The 24,811-nt window shown below is 42.2% G+C and overlaps 1 protein-coding gene across 6 annotated transcripts; it reads left to right on the forward strand.

The window, feature by feature from the left end:
• Positions 1-3,786: 3,786 nt before the first annotated feature.
• On the forward strand, positions 3,787-18,707 carry DDX3X (DEAD-box helicase 3 X-linked). 6 transcript variants are annotated; one of them, XM_079534759.1, is made up of 17 exons: positions 3,787-3,871; positions 6,265-6,322; positions 7,367-7,417; positions 11,037-11,164; positions 12,281-12,411; positions 12,499-12,598; positions 13,166-13,301; positions 13,718-13,803; positions 14,367-14,465; positions 14,537-14,697; positions 14,895-15,039; positions 15,132-15,276; positions 15,599-15,780; positions 15,872-15,989; positions 17,014-17,170; positions 18,042-18,169; positions 18,526-18,707. In XM_079534759.1, exons 1-17 carry the CDS (start codon positions 3,827-3,829, stop codon positions 18,606-18,608), a joined length of 1,953 nt encoding a protein of 650 aa, XP_079390885.1. In that variant the 5' UTR covers positions 3,787-3,826; the 3' UTR covers positions 18,609-18,707. The 6 variants fall into 6 exon arrangements, with proteins under 6 accessions (XP_079390885.1, XP_079390886.1, XP_079390883.1 ...); XM_079534760.1 differs by having other exon boundaries at positions 18,045-18,169; XM_079534757.1 differs by having other exon boundaries at positions 11,037-11,160; positions 12,271-12,411.
• The last annotated feature ends 6,104 nt before the right edge of the window (positions 18,708-24,811 follow it).

A 24,811-nucleotide genomic window follows, 5' to 3' on the forward strand; every position in this document is an offset into this window, starting at 1 on the left:
TGTTTTTTTTTTTTTTTCTCCTTGATTCTCTTCCCTATCACTAGGGGAGAGTGAGCCTGGATGCTGCCTGTGAGGTTAAACCATAACAACATTCAGTTTCTGTTGTTTTTTGTTTCTTGTTTTTTTTTTTTTTTAAATTGCTCCACCAGTTTTCAAATGTCATTCTACCTGGCCAAAGTTGTTCAAAATCTTTTGAAGCAAAAAATGCACTGCAGCAGAATTTATATTAGATCAGGTAATGTCAGAAAAAGTATTCTACCTGTTCTCTATTGAAGGATTCTCATTACCAGTCCCTCTCCCTTGTATTCAAGACACTGCTATGCTTGTGCACTTCAGGTTGGGGTTACCTCTGTCTAAACACTTGTTCTGAACACTGGAAGAAGAAATAAAAGAAAAAAGAAAGGAGCATGTTCTACTGTGGATGTGGAGGAGGTGGTGATCATGCTCTTAAAACATGTGGGATAGAAAGAGGATGTAGCAGAGACCAGAGGAGTCTTGGCAAGACGAACGTAACATCCATAACATGGCAACGGACTGCCTGGTGAAACAGATAAACATGTTTTTACTATCTAGCAATGAGAGAGATGGAAGTTCATGGCAGAGCCAGTAGCTCTGGTGGAACAATCAATAGAGAACAATAGCACCTATGTGGAGCACCCTGTCCCATGTCTTCGACTAGGAAAAGGATGGGTGAGATACCTCATGCATCCCATCATCCCAACCAAAGTGAAACATACATGATGATACACAATGTTTAACAGATACATCTGGCTGACAGAAGTAGAAGCTGAAGGGATGGAGTGCAGAGAATATCTGCATGTGATCTGTTGATAAGTTTCAAAACAGATAAGGAAACTCATGTATGCAAACTCAGTGTCCATTAGCTTTGAGGAAGAATATTCTAAAATGCAGCTACAACTTCATAAGCTTTGTTCAATTTATATCCCAAACTGATTGGTGGTGATCATGGATACCACTTAACTTATGCATGGCAACTATCTCCTGAGTACTCAGAAAGTTGTATCTCTAGCTGTTCTGAAGACAACAGCATTGCCTTTGAGAATGAATAATAGAGAAGGTTCTGTAGGTGAGGACATGGCAAATCTAGAAGTCCTGCTGGGACTTAAAATCTGAGTGTCCAAGCACTCAGTACTGCCTGGAGCAGCTTTGTTTGAATCCACCAACAAAAACTCAAGTCAGTTTAACAGACACTGAACAGGATTTGTGAGGACTCCAGTGTTAGCTGAGTGCTTGACTCAGGTACTTGTTAGCTTCCTCTAGCAAACTGACTGAGTCAGCTGCAGGAGAATAAAAAGTGAAACAGAAAATACATAGTCCTGTCTAACGAGGATTGTAAAACTTATAGACAAAGGAAAAGCCAACTTCCTCAAGCAATGGAAGTGCTTGTGTGCCTGCAGCACAAGACTCCAAGGTTGTAATTTGCTCTGCCTTGGGTAGACTACATCAAAACACACCTCCAGCACAACACAGTATGACACACACACACAGGTCCCCCTGCTATCCTATCACTCCCTCACATTTTGTAAATGATGGAGGCATGTGGGTCCACTGGCTTTCCTGACTGCAAGGCCAAGACTGGAATTGCTATGATGCCTCTAAAACTTGTACAGTAAACAAGAATTAATTAATGCCATTTTCTAGGGTGTATGAATGACATAAAACAATACTGTTGTTTACAAAAGCTTTGCAAACATTGTAGCATTACCAAATTGTTAAGAACTCAGAACTGCCCTTAAAGTTATAAGAAAAAAAAAAAAAAAACAACAAAAAAAAACAAGACTTACTTGAAATTTGCTTTGGAAAAACAAAACAAATTTGGGCCTAAGGCCAGTAGTGGCTTTCTTTATAATGTAGTGGTCTTTTTTTTTTGGGAAAACAAAACAAAACAAAACAAAACAACTGATCTCAGGCAGCCCTGTTGACCACACCTGCAAGCATTTAAATGATATAAATAGGTGCATCTGGAGACAAATACAGGCTTAAACCCTTAAGTCTAGTGCTGCAGCTGACCACGGAAAAATTAGGGAAGACCTAAGCAGAAAAATGGTAATTGTTTTGTCTAAAGATAGAATTTGTCTTGTACGGTGCTGTGTGTTTTTTTTTGTTTGTTTGGTTTTTGTTTTGTTTTGTTTTGTTTTTTAAATGAGGAGTATGCATGTTCTTTTAAGGGTTTGTTCATGGATGCTTAAGCCTTGTAGGGTTTAGCTGGAACAGATGACTTAAGACTTTAAAGCCCAAACTTCAGGGGTAGCAATGTGGATGAACTCTGTAAGCAGGAGAAACTAAGTAAAGATAGGTGACTTTATTTTTTAGTTTTCATGTATGAGTGCAAAAAGGTTTCATTTTGCTTTTAAATTCCAGAGTGAGATTTTTAGAACAGATATGTTTCTTTTACTTCTTTGTTGAAAGAGGCAGACTGCCAAAGAGGAGAAAAATAGAGGGGTAACTGCTATGTTTGTATAAAGGACAAACAAATCTTATTTCCTTCGCCCTGTGACCTTATAGCTTGAGGTATCCTGATAATATAACATGCTTGTCAGTACTTTACTGACCCAAATTCAGGGGAACAGCTTGAGGGTTATTGTGTCACCAGGCTGCAATGTGATGGATAGAGTACTGGAGATGTTTTTTGTTTTTAAGCAGTGAAATGGAGTCTGGATGGTTATTAATTGATGTTTTATGGGCTAACAGTAGGCTTCTGCCTTGATGAGGCAAAGGTGGAGCCTTCTGGGGTTATAATGGGGTAACTTGATAGAAGTTATTGCATACTGATGACCTTAGCATATCACTGAATCTGATAGCTCAACAAGGCTTACGAGGAAGAAAGATGGTATCAGCAGTAATTAATGCTGACCCCCAACCTCAGCATGTTGGGTTGAGTAGCTCAGTTGTGTGTTACCAGGCAGTGTGATAAAACACTGTGCAGTCCAGCAGGTGCAGCCACAAGTTGATGTGTGGCACTCCAAAGGGGTTTAGCGTTGGAGAGACGTGAGGCCAGTGTATCTAGTGACGCAGCCCCTCCCCCGCAGACTGTTGTCCCCCTTTCCGGTGCAGGTGACACTCAAGCTGGGAAAACACCACAGCGTGCCATTACCGGATCCTTCCTCCTTCCCACGCCGCGCTCAGGCCCGGCAATGCGGCCCTGCGGCGCCTCCATTAGGACCTGCGCCACTCCACAGGGGCAAGCGCACAAGATGGCGGCGAGTGCCGGCAGGGACGGCCACGTGACCTAGATTCCGACTCCTTCTAGAGACATCTCAGAGCGCGCGCAGCGGGCGCTCTCGCGAGCGTGCCGAACAAAAGGAGGGGGTTAGAGGCAGGGGGGCGCCGCGATCTCGCGAGAACTAGCGGACGCCCCTCCAGGGAGAGCAAGACGTGGGGGAAGAGCGGGCCGCCAGCAGCAAACCTCGCGGTGTCGCCGCCGGAATCCCAGAGAGTCTGCCGGCCCGGCGCGCGAAATCTCGCGACACCCTCGGAGCTCCCTCCATCCAGATCTAAGCTAAAGAGAGGCACGCAGATCTCGCGATAACTCTTCCTCCTTTCGCCATCGGCGCTGCGCGGTCGGTTTCTCTCGCAACAGCGCCGCGCAGGAGTAGGGAAAGGGAGGGGTGGAGCGTAGCGTGCGGGCTGAGGTCAGCGCGCGCCGCCGGGCGGGCGGGGACTATATAAAGGCCGGGGCCGAGGCGGGGGGTGTTCAGTCAGGAAAGCGATTCGTGGTGAACGAGCGGCAGCGGCGGCGAGTTCCCGGCCCGGCGAATCTGAATTTCTTGAGGCGGAGCGGGATATCCCGAGACGATCTCTCGTTATGAGTCATGTGGCGGTGGAAAATGCCCTCAGTCTAGACCAGCAGGTGAGGGACGGGCCCCGGGAACGGGCCGGAGGGTGGGTGGGGGAGGGGCGCTCCGTTAATCGGGATATTGGGGGGGGGGGGGGGGGGAGCGGGGGGGCGGCGGCGGCAGCGTGTGTTGCGAACGGTGGCCCACACGGCCAGCGCGGGGCTGGCTGCGCGATCAGCGGTGGCTGTGTCGTGATTTTGTTTCATTGCTCTCTTTCCTTCCCCCCTCCACCCCCCTCCTCCACGGTGTTTTCTCGGGTGCGCCCCCCCCCCCCCCCCTGCGCGGCGCGGAGGGTTTGTGGCGTGTTCGGTTGTTGCGCAGTTGCCGTCGTGCGGCCCTTTTTCCCCGCGTAGAGTCGGGGGGAGGGGGGTTGGGGGGGGGGGGGGGCGGCCGCCAGCAGCACCACCAGCAACACCGGGCGGGAGGAGCCACATCCCCGCGTGCCCCTGCGGCCTCCTCCTGGCCACGCTCCGCTCCCGGCTTTTGTGTGCCGGGGAAGCGACGATGGTAACGCTGCGGGACCCCTGGCGGCGGCGGCGGGGAACGGCAGCGAGAAGAGGGGGAGGAGGGGGCAGGGAGGAGGCTGGCTCAATGGCGGCCATTGTGCGTGTGACGGAGCCGAGCGGGGGTGGGGGCGCTTTGTGCTGGCGCCCCCGCGGAGGGGGGCGGGGGAAGGGGGGCGCTCGCGGCCGCCTTTGTTCGGGCTGCGGCAGCGCGGCCCCGCGGCGGGCGCTTCGCCCGCTCCTCTCGGTGGGCCCCGGTGACGCAGTTGCGCTCGGATCGGCGGCGCTGCGCCGTTGGCTTTCGACCCCACGGTGTTGTTGTTCTTTTTTTCTTTTTCTCCTTACGCCTTCCATCCTCCCTTTCCGCCCCCCCGCACCTGCGGGGCGGAGTCAGGCCACTGCCTGGAGCCGGGGGACGGATGGTTACCTAACTCTCAGGGAATGGGGGGGAGGGAGGGGGAGAGGAGACCGCGGCTCTGTAGCGGGGCCCCGAGCCTGCACGGAACGGCAGAAATAGCCCTCGGAGCCTAAAGGTTTCGGGCAGCCACGGCTCTGGGGCGAAGTAGGTCAGGGAGCCGGTCCTCTCCTCCCCCCCTTTATTCACTCCCCCCCTTCCCTCCCCCCCCCTCTTCGGAGATACAGCACGTGACGGGTGCCGGCAGCCGGATTAGTTGGGCGGGCTGCGGCTGCTCCCTGCTGCGCCGAAAATCCCAGCCCGCAGTGCCGGCTGCACCGCCGCACTGAGATGGCGGCCCCGGCCCTGCGCCATATCCCAGAGCCACCGCGCTGTGAGGGGTGCGCGCCGGCCATCCTCTCATCTGCCCGCTTCTTCCTCCGTATACCCAGCGTTTGATTGTTAGTGAATACCCCAGTAATATTTTTATCTCGTTTTAATGCTGGGATCGGCTAAAGAGGAGAAGTAGCTTTTAGAGAGAGCAATCCTAGGCTCTCCCCATCGGAGGATTTATTTCAAGAATCCGAATGACAGCACGCATAATAGAACCATACAATCATTGAGGTGGGAAGAATCCTCTAAGATTACCTAGTCCAACCGTCAGCCTGTCACTGCTGTGCCGGACATCTTGAAGGATGATGTTTGATTTGGATTGACTACAATTGCATTGGAAGATGTGCAGTGCAGTTGGCCTCGCATAAAATTTAGCGGTTTTCAAACTTATTTCAGCACTGCTAATAAGTTCTGTGTTGTGCCGTGTATGTAAACAACTGCAGCAAGCTGCCACTTTGTTATGTCTGTGGATTGCCTTCTGCTGATCTGAATGCACTTAAACACGTTTTGGTAGGCTGAAGGCTGCAAACAAAGCTTGCAGAAAGCAAATGAAAAGTTGTATTTGCCAAGAGTGAGGGTAGGAGGAGATGGCCTATTGTTCTGGGAGCAGAAACTGCTTCTTGCATGAAGATGCTAGTGTCTTAGTGATGTTTATGCAATCAAAAAATGAATTCTACAAATGAAGAAGTACCAGTTGGGCACTTGAACGATTGTATTCGTGTTTCAGAAAGAACCCCAAAAAACCTGACCTCAGTCAGAATGCATTTCAATGGAATGGGAGACCGTTTTAGGTCCTTCTCAGCCCTCATTTAGTGCATTAAGCAAGTCAGCAGTACTTGATTTGGTGGGTATACAGTAGTTTTCTGGCCTTGCTGGCTTTTTGGTGGGAGTTTATTGGTGACTTTGAGGATACCCAAGGATAATACTCAGTTCTACTGTTACTGTGGTATTGAATGTTACAGTATTGATGGTTCTCCATTACAGGAGATGTAACAAAAATAAATTCCTTTGCAGCATTCACTTCTCAGAAATTTGCTCTTGATCTGTAAATAAGCTTTTTGCATCTTAGCATAAATTCATGATGTTGATGTTTACTCAGCTTTTTTGTTCTTTCCAGTTTTCTGGTCTAGACTTGAATTCCTCAGACTCCCAGAGTGAAGGAACCGCTACAAGCAGTAAGTACATGCAAGTTGTTAACACTTTCTAGTGTGCAGGGATTTTTAAAAACAGGGCTGGCTTTTGTACCTGCAAAAGTAATCTTTTCATCAAGAGCTACAGACTTTGGGGAAATGCAAGGTGGCTACTAGTTACTTGCCTGCTTTAAAATTACACACTTCAGACAGGAACACTTAATTGCAGTGATTGTGTAAGTTGAGTGTTTTGGTAGTGCTTGTAAGTACTGAACCAACTTGTGAGAATCCAGATTCCCAAATTTTCTGTGGCCTCTGGTCAGACAGTGAGGCCAGTAACTGTAGTAATAATTTGGTGACCTGGCTTAGCAAAGCATTTAGCTAGTGTTGCTGCAGAGGTAAAAATTTTTAGTGGTTACCTGCTCTAGTTGAAATTTGTTAGGTAGAAACAATGCTATCTGGCGTGCCAAACAGACTGCAGTGTGTTAAGAGGAGAGAGAATCTTCAGGGAACTCCCACTAAGCACGTGCTTGTTACATTCTGTTTTATGCTGCTTAACAGTCCAGATGCTTCTGGATTGTAACTGAAGAACACTAATCAGAGGCAATTGCACGTGGCTTCTGGTTAGATCTAAACTGAACTGAATGGGATGGTTAGATTCTAAGGGAACGAAAAATACTGGCAGTAATACTGTGAGTACCAGTGTTGAAGTGGTGTAGTGAACATCATAAGCTGCTCAAGTAGCCTGGAACTGTGTGAAGCCTTAGTTCTAGGAAAACAAACTAAGGGGTACTATATGTTTGGAAAAGGCATGTCTGTATTGTTTTTACAAAATGAAGCTAATTAAATGTGAGAATTTTACGTTTTCTGCTTTGGGTCCTCTGTGAGAAATGTATTCAAAAACTGTAGTTTAAAAATGCCCTTAAAGGCCTGAAAGCTTATGAGGCAAACTATGTTTCTTCCTTTGCAAAGGGAGTTTGTTGAAAAGGCTGTTATCCATAAAGCTACTAATATATAGCATTATATAGCAATATAGCTGCTGCTAGTATATAGCATTATCTTTAACATTGTCTATCTTTTGTCCTCCAGAAGGCAGATACATTCCTCCTCACTTAAGGAACAGGGAAGCTTCCAAACAGGGTATGTATGAGAAATAGAGGCAACTCTTGTAACTGATTGTTTGAGGCGTTAAAGGTTTTTGGCACTATTGTCAAAGTGACTCTGCAGGCTGCTCGACTATTCTGCACAAAACACTGCAATTTCACTTCCTATTTTCAGTGTGCTGCTATTGGTTCCATCTCCAGGTGATGTTCTTAGCTTGAGTTTGGTGTTTGATAGGCAAAATGTCTTTGTTATATTATCAAGCATGTAAGTGACAGAAGCAAGTTGAAGACTATTTGTCTACCAGTGTAACCATGGGTATAAAATACTAAATTTCTTTGGAAGTACCAGTTCTTATTATATTGACTGTAATGTGAAACTTGAGTAACTAGTTGCTGTGAGCAAATAGCACAATTTTGCATCATAAATGGATGCTCTACACACACACACACATTAGAGTGGGGATTCTGAGAAACAATTACAGGTGTTGCCTTATAATGGAAATCTGCAAAAGTGGTTGTGAAAAGCAGGATGGGATGCTGGAGTATGAAACATGAAATGCTTGAACAGTGTTTTTGTACAGAAGGACTGCAGTGAAAAAGTCAAACTTACCTTTACTTTTAGGATAAGAGGATAAAGTGTTTCATGGAGTACTTCAGTGAAATAAATAATAACCTATTTTGGAGAAAGATTTCAGTTTTGTAGTGGTCATTAGATAGAATGATAATGTATCGTGTAGATAACAGTTGCTAGAGGAAATGTTCTTTTAAATAGACTTCAGATAAACTGAAGTGTTGGACTATGCCATGAATTGAAAAAGTTGTAGAAACTTCACATAGCTTGAATTTTAAACCTTGTACTTTTAAAACAGTGGACTTGGAAAGGTTGTCTTTATGGTGCAGGAGGTCTCTTCCTTGAAGGAGTGGGTAAGAGAGTATTGAAATACGTGCTGATACCTTCTGAAGTTCCTCTGGAGATGCTTAATGGCTAAAACAAATATTCTGCCACTTGAAGCAACAGATTAGAAATGTGAAGATGGAAAAAGGAACTTAGAATATTGAACAGGCATTAAATTGGCCTAAGGCACTCATTGATGTGAGCAGGCTGTGATGGGCTTGACTTAAGTGGAGAAGAGTACAGGGACGCTTTGGCAGCTTGGTTCTCTTGATATTCTCAGTAACCTAGGTCTCAAATGTGAGCAGCATTGGAGGAAATATCATAGATCAACCCAGGAGGAACTTTGGTTGCGAGAAAGGAGAAATAAAAATTCTGGGGAACACTGGATACGGAGGTATTTTCATTTTGCCTTGAGCAATGTGATATGTAAAGGCGTCCGTATTAAGAGCTGCTCTCAAAACAAAAACTTTGAAACAGAGGCTTTCTTGTTTCACTAGATATTTGAACTCTACAGTGTGGAGTTCTCCTTTGAAGTAAGACAAGTGTGAATGTTGCCCTTTGTATCTGAGTAACTATAAGATCATAGGATGTATTCATGGTGTAATTGGATTTTCTCATTCATTCCGTTCATTTGGTAGTATAGGCACTAAAATGTGACCTTGCAGAAAGGTAAAGTCATGAAACTCAACTTGAACAAGCAGTGTGGTAAACTTAGTTGTTACAGGATATCAACTTCCATTGGTACCCTGTTGCTTAGAAACTTCCTTGAAACTGTTCAGAGTTCTTTATCACTGGATTCCTGCTGACTCCTTGTGATGGGAAGTTCGTCATAGTGAAGTGGAGAAAACCAGTTCAGGGCTCGTGCATTGTAGCAAAGTGTGTCATCTGCACCAAGGGGTTGGCAGTAGAGCTATTGCATGGCTTCAGGTCTGTAACGCAGTATTCAGTTGTATGCAACTAATACAAGTTAACTACTTTTTGAAAAAAGAAAAAACAAAACTTTTTCTGTATAATGGCTGTTGACTAAAAGTCCTTTGCAGCTTCTGAAAGGTGTTTGTACATGTTAGCAAGCAACAGGAAGAGCACTCTTTGGATAGCAGTAGTATTTGACCATATAAGGAAAGTCTTGAATGCAGCCTTAGAAGTGTTCAGCCATATTTCGATGTCCCCGGAGAATTCACACAAGCTGTGCCCTCCTTAACTTTCATGAAAGCTTTAAAGTAATGCTGCATTCAGAGGAATTGTTAGTTTATCCTGTGTGCTGTTCCCTTAAGATGTGTTTTTGGAACAACTGGTCTGTAGTTTCTGGCTTGGGGTTCTCAGTTTCCTCTGTAGCTGATTATGGTGCGGTAATACAGAGAGGCTGTTAATGTTGCACAATATACTCGTGGCTAAGTAAGAAATTGCTTAAGGCAGTGGACTCAGTGATTTAAACATAACAGTTTTTTCTTTCATGTGAAGAGCTGAGTGTCCTCTGGATTTGAAGAGGTATTGGCAGGGGAAGAAGGCTAAAAGATTAGAGTATTTCTGTTGCAAAACCTTACGGTGTGTTCCTTGTCTGTTAGGTAAGCTTTAGCATAATAATTCTGTAGACCTGAGGATGTGTCCCTGTGAGGTTGTGACACTGATAATGCCAGCTTTGTATCTGAGAGCAGGACAGCACAGAACTGCGGGAGATAATGTGTTCAAAATTTAGGCCACTTAGTGGCAATTCTGCTTTTCAGCAGTTCAAACTATTGTACATAGAGCTCAGAATCAGTAGCTGTGAATACTGACACATTTGGCTTTGAATTTTGCTTGGTAATACTGATGTTCTGTTGTATGGCGTTCTTGTTGAACATTCTTAAAGCTACACTTGGGTATTTGAAATCTGAGTTGATCTATAGTAGATCAAATGAAAAAAAGTTAAACTTCGTTCCTTTCATAAAACTGATTGCTGCTTTGCATGACAGCTTTTCAAGTGGTGTAACCGTGATTGCTGCTAAAACATTACAAAGTTTGACCTAAAATGCTGATGGAAGAATGAAAAGCAGTAGTTGCTATATAGGTGCGGAAGCTGCAGAATTTCATTAGATGTTATTATCTCCTTGGGAGAAAGACGGGTTGGATGGAATCTGCACAGAATTTTCTGTAGTAATTTTGCTGTCCCAGTTGCTTCTGTTGTGTGTGACATACGTGTCTTCATTGTTTTTCTGCTGCAGAATTTGCAAAAGATTTTTTTTACTGGTAGGATTACTTATTCTAGGGTTGTAAACACTTGGTTGTTCCTGAACTTTTTGTTCTGTTATAGTTGAGCTCCCTGCTTTCTGTTACTTAAACTATTGTCATCCCAAAAGCACTCATTAATGGGTTAAGTTTGTACCTATTTAGTATAAATAAGGCATCCAACTTTGTATAACCTCAGGCAATTCAGAATCCTGCAGTCATATTGGATTCCTCAGTTTGAAGTTATTCAAATGCATCATGACCTCTGTTGCCTTTATGACCCTCTTTCCAGAGGAAGACAAATACTAGCAGTGATGTATGTGCATTGTTTTAAATGTACAATTTCTCCATTCATGAAGGTGCTTCAGCAGGTTTGCTTGGCAATGAGAAATATGTGGTGCCTATTTGAGCAAGTCTTGTCTGTCTGTCTTTTTCTTTAAAGACTGACAGTATTGAAATGATGCAGATCTTCCAATGAAGGTTTACTAGACAGACATCTTTCTTATAGAAGCTTGGGCTGTGTAATATATGGCTTAAAATACTGTCTCTCTACTAGGTTTTGATAGCGGTGGCTGGAGTTCTAGCAGAGACAAGGATGCATACAGCAGCTTTGGTGCACGGTCCGACCGAGGAGCAAAATCAAGCTTCTTTGACCGTGGAAATGGATCAAGAGGAGGAAGGCAAGTGCTTGTTTCTATAGGTGCTGAATTTCTGTTGCAGTTCTAGTGGCACATATGTAATGTTGCTGTTTAAAATGGAGTTCTAGGTGTAGATCCCCCTCCCATCTTTCTACTTCATAGCTGTAGGAATTAAATGATGGGAATCTTGCATGTTGTAGAAGATGTGCCTTATAGCCCATCACCAGCCACTACTGCAGTTCTCATGACTTCCTGACTTTCCATGTCATCAATGAAGTTTTAGATGGGTGGCTGCTACTACCAGAAATTCATTAAGAGCTGTTAGGAGCACAGAAAATACATCAGAACTGACTTTTTTTTTTTCCATTTTTTTTGTTGAAAAAGTGTAGTTAATAAACCTGGGTGAGACTCTTGCAGGTTCTCTACCTTACTTGATCAGTCTTACACACATCATGCGTTGTATGCACAAGTGTGGTGAGTGACCTTTGTCAACTAGTAAGGCTGACGGTGGTAGTCCTGCATCCAGACTTTTCTCAAACATGATTTACCAGGCCAAAATCTAAACAGTTGAGGTAAGGACTTTTTCCACCTTCTTTCTAAGTCAGTAACACAGGTGAGCTCACGCTTGGTAAAGTTGGGAATGTGACATGTTCATTAAGAGATTTAGTTTTCTAATGTGGTGGGAAGGAGTAGGGGAGCAAATTCAAGTTCTTTGGGGAACTGTTTGGGCTTAGAAGATGAATATAACGAACATGAGGCACTGTGAAAGGGGGGAGTACCAAGTAGCATCTCACAGGAGATTCATATGAAGCTTCCTATGAAAACAAAATAGAAAAACGGGAGTGAGAAACTTAAATGGAAAAAAGGCAGCTGCAATTCAAGTTGCGCTTAAAATACTGAGTGCTGGTTTAAGTTCCAATGTATTAAGCTAAAACTAAGCTAATAGGAACAAACTTTTCCTGTCTGTAATGCAGAATAACGTGACCTAGTCTTATAAGTAGTGCTAAAATAATTTTACTTCGTAGGTCAGTTTGAATATCTGATTATTGTGGTATGGTCACGTATGTAACATGCAGACCATATTCAGCTAGATTATAACTGCTTTGGTGTTTTGTTCCTGTGATGGTGGCCTAACAGTGGTGCTGTATTTAGGTATGAAGAGCGTGGAAGAGGTAGCGACTATGATAGGAGCGGCTTCGGTAGATTTGACCGTGGTGGAAATAGCCGTTGGTGTGACAAATCTGATGAAGATGACTGGTCAAAGCCTCTTCCCCCAAGTGAACGCCTGGAACAGTAAGTAGTGGATCTGCACAACACAAGTGATAGTGCTAATTGATTCATCTAATAAATAAAACACTTTTTTTTTTTTCCTACTTTCAGAGAGCTCTTTTCAGGAAGCAATACTGGCATTAACTTTGAGAAATACGATGATATTCCTGTTGAAGCAACAGGCAGCAATTGTCCTCCACATATTGAAAGTGTAAGTTATTTTTTCCAAATCAAGATTTGTTTAATCTTTACAGTTTTGCATGTGAAACTTGATGTTTTGCTGTGTTTCCTTTGCTCCCTAAATGTAACATTGTCTTGCATTCTTATGGCAAAGATTTTTTTTTTTTTTTTCAGTAGAGGAGCTGTATATAATGAACTAAGACATAGGAGAGGTTGTATAAAGTTAATGCCTGTGGCTTACTTAACTATATGATGTCTCTTTAAATAATAAACGTGTAAGTAGTGGAAGTGCTCAGAGGTGGTATTTTGCAGCACCTGTTTAAACATTGCCTCTAAGTGAGGTGTTAAGCATGGTATGGCTAATGTAGTTTGCATTTGAGGCTTAGTTGGCTTTTCAAGTATCACTTATGTGGCTGGACTGAGTTGGTACTATATTCCCAGTTAACTGATTCTTTAGTATCTGACCTTATAAGCAACTCCCATAGGAAGAAATAAAACCAAAGGTATTTTTATGAAAAAACTGCTTGGACTGAGTGGCTTGTTCAGGGAGAAATGAATGGTAGGGATCTCAGATTTAATCTTCTACAATATTTTACAGTTCAGTGATGTTGATATGGGAGAAATTATTATGGGAAACATTGAGCTCACACGTTACACTCGTCCTACTCCAGTCCAGAAACATGCAATACCTATTATTAAAGAGAAGAGAGACTTGATGGCCTGTGCTCAGACAGGTAAGTTTGTAACTATTGCTTATTACTTAGTCTCTGTCAATGAGAAGAGATTCTTGCATTCTTGAAGCTGTGGGCAAGGTTTCCTTAAGGCAATAAACTTCTTATTTAGAATATATAGCAATACCTCTTGGAAATTATAAGTGTGGTCTTGGAGTTGTTTTGCATGTATCTTGTTAGGCACATGTGTTACTGCATCCTTAGAGAGCTGTTAATGCGCTAAATCACTTCAGCAGTGCTTAGTGATTGATAGTCTTCTGTAGACAACTTTTCTGGCTGAAAAATACAATCAAATGACTTGAGCGTCTGTATACCTAGCAGAGATGATACTAGGAGTGTTTATGGTACAGGATTATGTCAAGTAGATAACAGTATGATAGCTTTAAAAATAACTAATAATACTAAATTGTATCTATTAGGGTCTGGGAAAACTGCTGCGTTTCTTCTACCAATATTGAGCCAGATCTATGCAGATGGACCTGGTGATGCCTTGAGAGCTATGAAGGCAAGTATTTTATTACCTAGTCCTGAAGAAGCTGAGTCCAATATATGCATTTGCTTCATATGCTGATGTCTGCTACTGCAGTAGTTGAGCTCGAGTGTGTATCATCATTGTTTTGGGTAGATGGAGTTTCTCACCTTTCAGAAGCCTTTTCTTGGGCATGGAGCAGCTTGTTACTTTTTCCTCAACCGAAGGGGAGAAAAACAAGATTTTTTTTGGAGGACGTTTATGAGTAGTTTCTTGCTACTGAGAGAGTTGTTTAGTTGGACATGACATGTTTATATTGTACGTTTTAAGATGAGACAGTACATACCTTGTTTTCCATGGGCAGGCTTACTCTTAGTTGTAGGTGTTGATACAGGTTTTAGAGGACGAGCTTGTGCTGCAGTTACGCTGTTAACATATTAACCAAAAGTTTAATCTTAAAGCACTGCAGCAGGGCAGTCAGATGCAGTGTGTAAAACAAGCTGATGCTCCACTGTTTGATTTCTTGTTAAGAGAAGCTCAGTGACAACAGGCAGTGTTCTAATTTGCCTTGTATCTGGGGATTTTTCTTCCTGTTTTAGGAGAACGGAAGGTATGGACGCCGTAAGCAATATCCAATCTCACTGGTCTTGGCTCCAACTAGAGAACTGGCTGTGCAGATCTATGAGGAGGCCAGGAAGGTATGTCTAGGAGTTTATTAGAATAGGATAGCTCACGTATAGTTCTTAGCACTAACTTGCTTGTTTTGTAGTTTGCATACCGTTCCAGAGTTCGTCCCTGTGTTGTGTATGGCGGTGCAGACATTGGGCAACAAATACGTGACTTAGAACGTGGATGTCACTTGCTTGTAGCAACTCCAGGTCGACTGGTTGATATGATGGAGAGGGGAAAGATTGGACTGGATTTTTGCAAGTAAGTGAAGTGATTCAGTCCATAACCTAATGAGTTGCTGACATGAAACTGAATTCCTTTTGAAATCTAGAGATGATAACTCTTGATCTGGCATTCAAACTGTAAATGTCTGATTGAGAAATGTAGTCCAGTGTGTACAGTGTATATGTGTATATCATCTCTAAAACCATCTGAAAAAAGCCTTTTTATTACTTCAGATACCTAGTGCTTGATGAAGCTGATAGAATGCTCGACATGGGTTTTGAACCTCAGATTAGACGAATTGTTGAACAAGATACAATGCCGCCAAAGGGGGTTCGTCACACCATGATGTTCAGTGCTACTTTCCCCAAGGAAATCCAGGTACTTCATGGAAGTTGAAATGCCTTAACGCTTAGTCTCATCCTATCTCTGGAAAGGGGGAAAATGCTGATCTTTTGCCTTTCCCTCTTTAGATGCTTGCTCGTGACTTCCTTGATGAATATATCTTCCTGGCTGTTGGCAGAGTAGGTTCTACATCTGAGAATATCACACAGAAAGTGGTCTGGGTGGAAGAGTTGGACAAACGATCATTTCTGCTTGACCTGCTAAATGCCACAGGTAAATTACCAGTTTTAGATGAGTGAATAATGCCATTTAAGATGAGGCAAATCTGACAGCTCAAAATAATGTGAACTTGGATTGAGTAGGTAGGTGGAGGAAAGTAGTACCTCTTCGTATTCCTTCAACAGGCAGTGAATGTCTTGCATTGGCTGAAGGGTGGTTTTATGTTTTGATGAAAACTCAGTAATGCAAAATAAGAAAGCAGGTCTGCAGTTTAGAGTAATTGGAAGAAGAGAAGTAAAGCTGCCTTTTTCCAGGACTGTGATGTATTCATCTGTACAGCTTTTCTCTTTTAAACTTGTGGTTCGTTTATTCTTAGGCAAGGATTCTTTGACTCTGGTGTTTGTGGAAACTAAAAAGGGAGCAGATGCTCTTGAGGACTTCCTCTACCATGAAGGATATGCTTGTACAAGTATACATGGAGATCGTTCTCAGAGAGACCGAGAGGAAGCACTCCATCAGTTCCGTTCGGGCAAGAGCCCAATTCTTGTAGCCACAGCCGTAAGTCCAGTTTTTGGAGTTTGAGTTAATAGGCATATTATCTCATTGATCTCAGCTCAGAAATTTTTTTTTTTTTTACTCTAACTACTAGGTAGCAGCAAGAGGACTGGATATATCAAATGTAAAGCACGTCATAAACTTTGACTTGCCAAGTGACATTGAAGAATATGTGCACCGTATTGGTCGTACAGGCCGTGTAGGAAACCTTGGTATGTATAGGCATGTAGTACCTGATTTTTCTGGGTGTAGAGGTATTGCATGAATAGCAAATTGGGGCTATGCAGAACTTGAAAGGAGCCGTTGTGCTTTCTGTGCCCAGACAGCATTGCTAGGAAACTCTGCAGTATGGAGTGCAGCTTTGTTTTTTTTTTTTTTTTTCATTGGAATTCTGGGGGTGTTTTGCTGTTACTTACAGCTGGAAGAATGAGTAAAGAGTACTTAATAGCTGAAACTGAAGCCTAAGCTATATACTAGCAGTCTGTTTTTAGCTTGGATCTGGAGAGTTCTATTTTTGCTCCTGCAGATTTCTACTGAGTTTCAAAAATCCCTACAAAAGGGAATATAAAGATGTATTGTACTTACACTTTTTGTAGGAAAAGCTTGTCTGAAGCCTATTCTAACTTCCTGCTCTGTAAGACTATTTCTAGGGGATCACATCTATTACACTTTCTTGAGGAAGGATGGGGTGAATGGTCTCTGAGCAGTTTTCTTGCAGTACTCTTTCTTACGCTTACATAACTACATACTACTCAGCATATTTAGAATTCTAGTGTTCTTCACTTGCATTACTGTTAAACACAAAGTAAGTGCCACTGAAAACTAATGCTTGTGAAGTCAGGTGGCATTAAATAGAGTGTTTTGACGATACTTTATCTGTCAAATCATGCAGTGCTTCAGCAATATATAATTTTTAACTGAGGTCTAGCCTATGTAGAAAGAAACCAATTCTTTTCAGCCAGCTTGTTCTTGTGTTGTTTTTTTTTATACTGTTAAATGAAGATTTGATACCATAGGTAAAATATCTGTCTGTCTTCAGTGTGTGTCTGTCAGTAAATATGAGATTTGTGAATGACTGGAAAATGAGCAGTTTCTGTTCAGAGAATTCTAACACTCTTTGTTAGTTGAGTTTGAGAACGTGGTGAGTTTGTCACAGCCACAAGTGGAATATGGAATGGGATGAAGTGCTGTGGTGTATCTACTTCATGTGGGGCTAAAATCTAATATGTACTTCAGGTCTTGCCACCTCATTCTTCAATGAGAGAAATATAAACATCACCAAGGATTTACTTGATCTTCTTGTTGAGGCTAAGCAAGAAGTTCCATCTTGGCTGGAAAACATGGCTTACGAACAGCATCACAAAGGAGGTGGCAGCCGTGGGCGATCTAAGAGGTAATGTTGAGGGTTTTGGCTGAAGGTGGATTTTAATGACTTGTGAAGGGCAGTTCTATCTAAAAGCAGTTAATTTGGGGGGAGTGCACAAGCCAATGCACTCTGGTGTCCTCTTCACCCAAAGTTTACAGCTCAATGCCTGCTCTGTACTGTAACTTTTTCCTTCTAAGCTAGTGGCTAGATACTGCTAACAGCTGCTAGCAGAAATAGCTCTACAACTCATTGGAAGCATTAAATACTTGAGAGAAGTTCTTAAATGCATGAGCCACAGTTGTGCTTGAGCACCTGCTGAGAGGCTAGGGAGATAGTAGTGCTTGTTTATTAACATTAAAAAAAGTAAAAAGTAACGGTGCAGATGTGAGAACACTTTGGAAAAAGTTTTGCTACAGGGAGCTGAAACGTCTCCTATAAATTGGAGCAAATGGCTTTAAAATAATAAGGACAGGGAACCATCACATTTTCTTTCAATTTAGCTAGTGTGAGTAGACCTTGTGAATTTTAGTTGTTTTTCATCAGAGTCATGCTTAGAAGTTGGTTGTCCTTTTCTACAACAGAAAAAATGGGCTTGAATGAGTCACTGAAACTATCACTTAGAAACCCTATGGAACAGAGGTTGTACTGAATTAAATCTGAGTAGGTCCTGATAAAGTAATTCATAGTGTAACATGACAAGTTGAACATGGACGGTAATTTTCCTTTGCTACATTGAATGTCCTTTCTAGATAGCATTGGGGTACTCGTTAAGAAGAACGTGGGAATCATCATTTGCACTGATTGTTGGGCAACTATAACCTGAGCCGAAGAAACCTTACGCTTGAGCTTACAGTGCTTAAATATCACTGACAAAAGCATTTTTTATTCCTTTCTTAAGCAGTAGGTTTAGTGGAGGATTTGGTGCCAGAGACTACCGAACAAGTAGCGGCGCTGGCAGCAGCAGCTTTAACAGCAGTCGATCAACCAGCAGCCGTAGTGGAGGAAGTGGCAGCAGAGGATTTGGAGGTAAGAAAAACAGGGCAGGTGGGACTGGCAGCTACGAAACAAGGCTTTAGGATAGTTGATATGGTAGTGCTTCTGGAAGTTATGCAGGTAACTGCAGTAAATATTAGAGGTCATCTGGTATGTTGTGTCTGGTAGGTTGTGTGTGAAGTTCATCATCCTATTGGGACTGTATTAACACAAGTTATATGTATCTGTTTGTTTGCAGTCTGTTTTGATTACATGTAGCAAAGCTTCTGGGGTGGGTTTCTTTAATAGATAGTGGGTGTCTTGTTTGTGCCCTGGGCTGTTTTCTATTGTAAAGGTGCAAGTTACCTGTAGCAGGTTGATTAAGCATCACTTTCTCTTGCCTTTCATAGGTGGTGGTTATGGAGGCTTCTACAACAGCGATGGATATGGAGGAAACTATAACTCCCAGGGGGTTGACTGGTGGGGCAACTGAATCTGCTTGCAGCAGATAACCTACCAAACAAGCTAATATGGAAACCACATGTAACTTAGCCAGACTATACCTTGTGTAGCTTCAAGAACTCGCAGTACATTACCAGCTGTGATTCTCCACTGAAATTTTTTTTAAGGGAGCTCAAGGTCACAAGATGGAAACAAAGGAACAAGTAGCCCTATCTTGAAGGTGGTTTTGAAGACTCTATTGCTGTAGTCAGGATTAACTCCCCTCCCACCCATCCCCACCCAGAAACTGCATTTATAATTTTGTGACTGAGGATCATTTGTTTGTTAATGTACTGTGCCTTTAACTTTAGACAACTTTTATTTTGATGTCCTGTTGGCTCAGTAATGCTCAAGATATCAATTGTTTAGACAAAATAAAAATTACTGAACTTGGGCTAAAATCAAACCTTGGCACACAGGTGTGATACAACTTAAACAGGAATCACTGATTCATCCATAATATTACAAAGAAAAACTTATGCGGTAGCCTGCATTAGGGCTTTTGGTATCTGCAGATTTGAAAAATAAAAACATCTTGAAGCATATCAATGCAATTAGTTTCTAATGTGGCAAAACTGTACTAAGTTAAAGTTCTGATTTGCTCACTCTATCCTGGATAGGTACTTAGAACCTGATAGCCTTTAATAAGCCATTCCAGTCATGATGAGATGATGTATGGATACATGCATACATTAAAAGCACTGTTTTTGAAGTTAATGCAAGTAAATACAGCAATTCCTTTTTCAATATTTAGGCAGATCATCAATGTGAGCTAGCCAAACGTGGGCAGAATATTACAGGGAACGTTTAAAGGTCTGATAACTTGAAATAGTTTTTAGGAGAATTCATCTATTTAGACTTTTTAAAAATGCCTGCCATATGAAATTGAAATGGTAGAATGGCTGACCATGGCAGTGATTGGTCCTCCTTAAGGGCCTGACTGAATTTTTGGTCTAATAACGCATGCTAGTGTTGATGTTTTTTGGTCAAGAGGGTATGAACAGGAAGAATTATGCAGCAGGCTTTATTTTAATGCAGATTCACATTACTCTGTTCAAGCTGCGTGGAGATGTTAAACTGGCTTACTGTAGACTTTGTAAAATGGCTCCAGAAGAGTAACAAACAAACCTGAGATCACAGAGGTTGGAAATGTACATAAACTGCACAAGGTTTCAATTCTGCTATTGAAGTGCAGTTTTAGTCAGTTTTAGTTGCATAGGTTTCCATTGTATTTATAGTCTGTTTATGCTAAATCTGGCCAAAGATAAGTATTGTCCACCAGAAAAATGCCTAAGCCACTTGGAATTTCTGTGCTAACTTTGTGGCCAGAGCAGTTAACAACTCTAATCTACAGTGGCGTAGGAAAAAGGCAAAAATCTCCTAAAGTGCAATAGATTTTTTCAAGTGTATTGTGCCTTGTTCAAAAACTTTTATTAAGTAGGTGCACTTGACAGTATTGAGGTCATTTGTTATGGTGCTATTTCAAGTCTAGGTTTAGGCCCTTGTACATTTTGCCCATAACTTTTTACAAAATACTTCTTTTATTGCACATTCAGAGAATTTTATATATGTCTTGTGTGCGTGTCTTTAACTTCCAATCTTATTTTGTCTCTTGGAGATTGAACGCAGCTTGTTTAAGGAGAAGGAAATAGATTCTAAAACTTATTTGGGACCATGGGAATGATAGCTGGGAAGAAAACTATTTGCACACGACAGATTTCTAGATACTTTTTGCTGCTAGTTTTGTGTAATATTTATTGAACATTTTTGACAAATATTTATTTTTGTAAGCCTAAAAGTGATTCTTTGAAAGTTTAAAGAAACTTGACCAAAAGACAGTACAAAAACACTGGCACTTGAATGTTGAATGTCACCGTATGCGTGAAATTATATATTTCGGGGTAGTGTGAGCTTTTAATGTTTAAGTCATATTAAACTCTTAAGTCAAATTAAGCAGACCCGGCATTGGCAGTATAGCCATAACTTTCTGATAGTAAACAAAAATTGGCAACTTAAAATTAAACATGCCAAGGTTTTGATACACTTGTCTTAAGATATTAATGAAACACTTCTAAACACTGATGTGAAGTGTCCAGATTCTCAGATGTTTGTTGCGTGAGTTTTGTTTAGTTGTGTGGTTTTTTGTTTTTTTTTTTTTTTTTTTTTTCAGTGAATGTCTGGCACATTGCAATCCTCAAACATGTGGTTATCTTTGTTGTATTGGCGTAATCAGTGACTTGTGCATTTTAGCAAGTTTTATCAGCCAGCAATACTTTCAGTTCAGTTACAAGGATTCAAAACAATATGCAAGAATGGATTTAAACTTGCTGAATGTGAAAATTTGAATTTCAAGTCACTGTAGGTTTAGAATTGCTTATTGTATTAGTTTAGATGCTAGCACTGCATGTGCTGTGCATATTCTTGATTTTATTAAAATAAAAAAGTTGAACTGCATAGTCTATTCATTTGTGAAGCGTCACTCTTCTGGTTTATGAGATGTAGCTCGAGCAGTCTCATCCACGTGCTAATCTGGAAGCAGGTGAATATAGTGTGGTACTCGTCAGCGTGCTTATCAAATGGGAGCTGAACCCAGGGTTACTGCTATGGTAGCAAGCATAGAATCACCTGTGCCTAGCAGAGCTGGATGCTTGTTCAAGTCTTCTAAAGAAGTTGAAGTGGGTGCAGGACAGATCAGATTTCCCTTCCTTTAGGGTAACAAGTTCAATTGGAATGAATGAAATTTGATGGAAGTTTATGCACGGACTTCAGTTCTTCAGCCATAGGTATTCAGACCTCATTTTGTGGTTGTGTTGCATCTTAGGGTGAGTCCACTTATCAGTGAGTGACGCCCTTTACAAGCTAGTTGCTTGGTGCCCTTGTTGAGAATAAGTGTGCAGTTGTGTAGGAAAGCTGCTATATGTACTGGGTCACGGTTAGACAGTGGTAACTTATCCACCTTCCCTCCAGAGTCAGTGCCTTCATAAGGTAGCAGAACCAGACCTGTGCTTGTTGCCTTAGCTTTAGAAAATTGAAGCATGGGATTATGAGCCATGAGTAGGCTGGAGTGAGCTTGTGTGCTGGGATAACCATGGGGAGGCAGTGAAAGGAATAGTTTCACATGTTCAAGTCCGTACTCATCTGTTGTAGAAACAATTCTAAATGCTGTACTGAAATGACTTCTTTCTCAGCAGGAATCTACTTAAGAGAGAGCGAAAGTAAATCTACAGATCCACAGTTTGGGTTGAGGAGTGGTCCCTCAATTAGTCAAGGTGTGATGTGTACCTGTAGTCCTGTATCCATAAATGCCCATCTGCAAGTCTTCCTTGCCTTGTGAAACACTGCTTAGTAAACCACGTGTGCTTTGAAGTATTGAAGTACCATGAAGGAGACAGCTGTGTTTATCTGTACTGCTTGCTCGTGGCTCACTGTTTTGAACATGCTGAGCGTGGACCACACTAAATTTACCTGCTTTAGACTTGCACTAATTACCAACTTCATCCTGCAGGGCTTTGTGTTATCATGCTGTATCCCTGGATGTGCAGCATGCACTTGCCTTCCAAAAGCTCTAACCTGGCAGTTTTTTCTCCCCTTATTTATTATTAGTTAGAGTCATAGGAATTCCATGCCGTAGTTAGGACATAACTGAAGCATACTGTAGTTGGAGGTAGTGCATAGGATGTGCAAGCTGAGCCTCAAGTGTAGAGGTTTGTGTTCATTGAGGTTGAGGCTTGTTCAAAATGACTGTTACTGCAGGCAGTAAGGGCATGGTGGAATTTACTTGGGTGACTGAGGAGCACAGTGGAGCAGCCTTTAGGCCAGATACACATAAACAATGCTCTGGACCAGGGAACGTACAAATTAGTGGTAATGGTTACTGTAAAGTAGGGGGAAGTCTGATATGTGAGAACTGAGTATTTCTGTCAAAACAGGAAACTTTAAAACTTCAAGACTGAAAGTGAAGAAGGCAATTTAGTGCCGTGAGGCTGAAACTAGATATCTGGGAAATGGCAGGTATGAGTGTTAGGATGCTGGTACGTTTGGAACATCTTCCCACAAAGATGGGAAACTGTGCCTTACTGGTTCTGGTGTAGTGGGCCCTGTAGTTTTGATGCTTTTGTGTGATAACTGGAAAAGAGGATTGATGGGGAAGGAGCTGTGAAATTAAACGGTGAGAGTTACTCATTTGAGTATTGTTTTCCTTAGTGAGGTTTCTGTGGCTGTGGTGGTGGATAGAGGGTGGATTTAGAGTAATGTCATAGCATGGAACTTTATTATAGGTTAGGAGAGCACAGGGGTTAGTAGAGGACTTTCTGAGGATTAAAGGATTAGTTTCATCAGGTGCTAGTGTGAGGTCTAGGCAACAACTGTGTACAGAGAAGACTTGAACAAGCAGTACGTTGCTGAGGATCTCATCGTGGCCAGCAAAAGTTGCACTGTGTACTTCATTGAAGTTGTGTGTCTGTAGCCTGCTGATTTGTGAATCCTCCCATCAAGTGCAGTGTTCACTGTTGCTCATATTGGTCAGTGTGTTTGTAAAAATAACCTGTGGCTATCTACTGCAGTATTGGATTACAAAGCTTGAGTGTTAGCTCATCCTTTGGAGGAGGAGAACAAACGAGAAGTCTGTAGTTTCGCTATTCTGTTGTGTGTCCGCTTGAGTGAACCCATTGTATGATCACACAAGTCAGCTCACAGGACAATTGTAACTGAATTATTTCTTAGGGGAAGGTTGCCAAGGCTATAGAGACAACAAAGTTATGCATGAAATACCTGTCTGGAAATGTACCAGAACTCTGGTTCTGCCAGCCTCCTAGTTGTTTACTTGCTTTTGTTGAAGAAACCTTCATACACAGCATTGCTCATATGTAACAACTCCTGTAAGTAGTCCTCAGAAAGTCATTGGTGTAAAAATCCTTAGTTTGCAGAAATGTGAAATAAGGAGTGACCGTGAGAGTGGAGGGGCAGGTGCCGATCTCTGATGATAAAACCAAAGGAATGGCATGGAGCTGTATCAGGAGGGTCAGAGGGTGTTAGGGAAAAGGTTCTTCACCAGAGGGTGGCAGGCGTAGCCCCAAGTGCTGGAGTTCAAGGAGTGTTTGAGCAGTGCTCTCAAATGTAGGGTTTGAATTTTGAGTGCTGGCTTTGTTGTGCAGTCTCTTCTAACTGTTCTGTGATTCTAGCTGGAGTAACTTGCTGAGTGTTAACAAGGCAGACCTGGAGCAGAGTCGAGGTTAGGAAAAGTCTGAGCCTCTGTTGATTTTGTTTACTTCATCTACCAGAATCTGGTGGCTCTGAAGAGAAAACATTGGTTCTTTTTTGATATTATTTAGGGAAGGTGCGGAAAGACTGTCAGTGCTATGGATCTCCTTAAGTCTTGGCAATCTGTTCAGGATAAGGTTGGATGGAAATTCAGTTGCGTATTTAATTGTAAAAGGCACTGTTCCTCTGCAAATAAGCAATTAAAATCCTGCTCTAAACTTCAGATTTTGCCAAGAACAGATCTGCTATTAATCCTGCCATTTCAGTAGAGATTTACCATGTATATCATCTAAATTTGTTAGCAGAGAAATATTGCTGCTAAATGAATTACTTTGTTCAAATAAGTGTTCAAACAGCATGTTCAGAGCACAGAGTACACGGTGCTGAACCTTATTAATAACTCACAGGTTTCGGTACAGTGACAGTAGCAACATATGTGGTATGAATGAAAACTTTGTTCTCGTTGCTGTTTTGTGCAAGCTAGATTTTTCAGAGGAACTATTTATCATTCTTCCAGGGGCAAACTCTGGTAGGCCAGGGATACTGATTTCATAGGGAAGGCTGAAGTACAATCTGGAGTAAACTGGTAGAAATCTGTTGGCGCTATGTAATTCAATATACTCAGTATAGAAACTGCATGTGAGTTTCAGAGCTTCTTCAGTACTGAGAGGGCTCATCTAATTTCCTTGAGTAGGTGTCTTAGTGGGGAAGAAGAGTAGTGATAAACTTGAGGGAGTAGTGAGAATAAGGGTTAAACAAAGCCCCAAGACAGCTGACAAGTTTTCTGAGCCACACAGCTGATCTTGGATCAGTCACGTCATCATGCTGCAAGTGTTCTTGTGTCTTGTTCATCTGAACAGTGTAAGATGTGAACTTTTTTCAGGCATGGACTGCAGCAGCCCATCCCATCTCATCTGGGACTTGTAATCTCAACTT

Source organism: Tetrao urogallus (genome assembly GCF_951394365.1).
Source record: "Tetrao urogallus genome assembly, chromosome: 1".
In the NCBI taxonomy this organism is placed as follows: Eukaryota; Metazoa; Chordata; class Aves; order Galliformes; family Phasianidae; genus Tetrao; species Tetrao urogallus.

Excerpts from the sequence above, each read along its gene's own strand:
- DDX3X (XM_079534757.1), top strand. The coding sequence starts at position 3,827 with ATGAGTCATGTGGCGGTGGAAAATGCCCTCAGTCTAGACCAGCAG. Across the intron at positions 3,872-6,264 it reads CCCTCAGTCTAGACCAGCAG|TTTTCTGGTCTAGACTTGAA; the intron begins GTGAGGGACGGG and ends TGTTCTTTCCAG. Across the intron at positions 12,412-12,498 it reads CCAAGTGAACGCCTGGAACA|AGAGCTCTTTTCAGGAAGCA; the intron begins GTAAGTAGTGGA and ends TCCTACTTTCAG.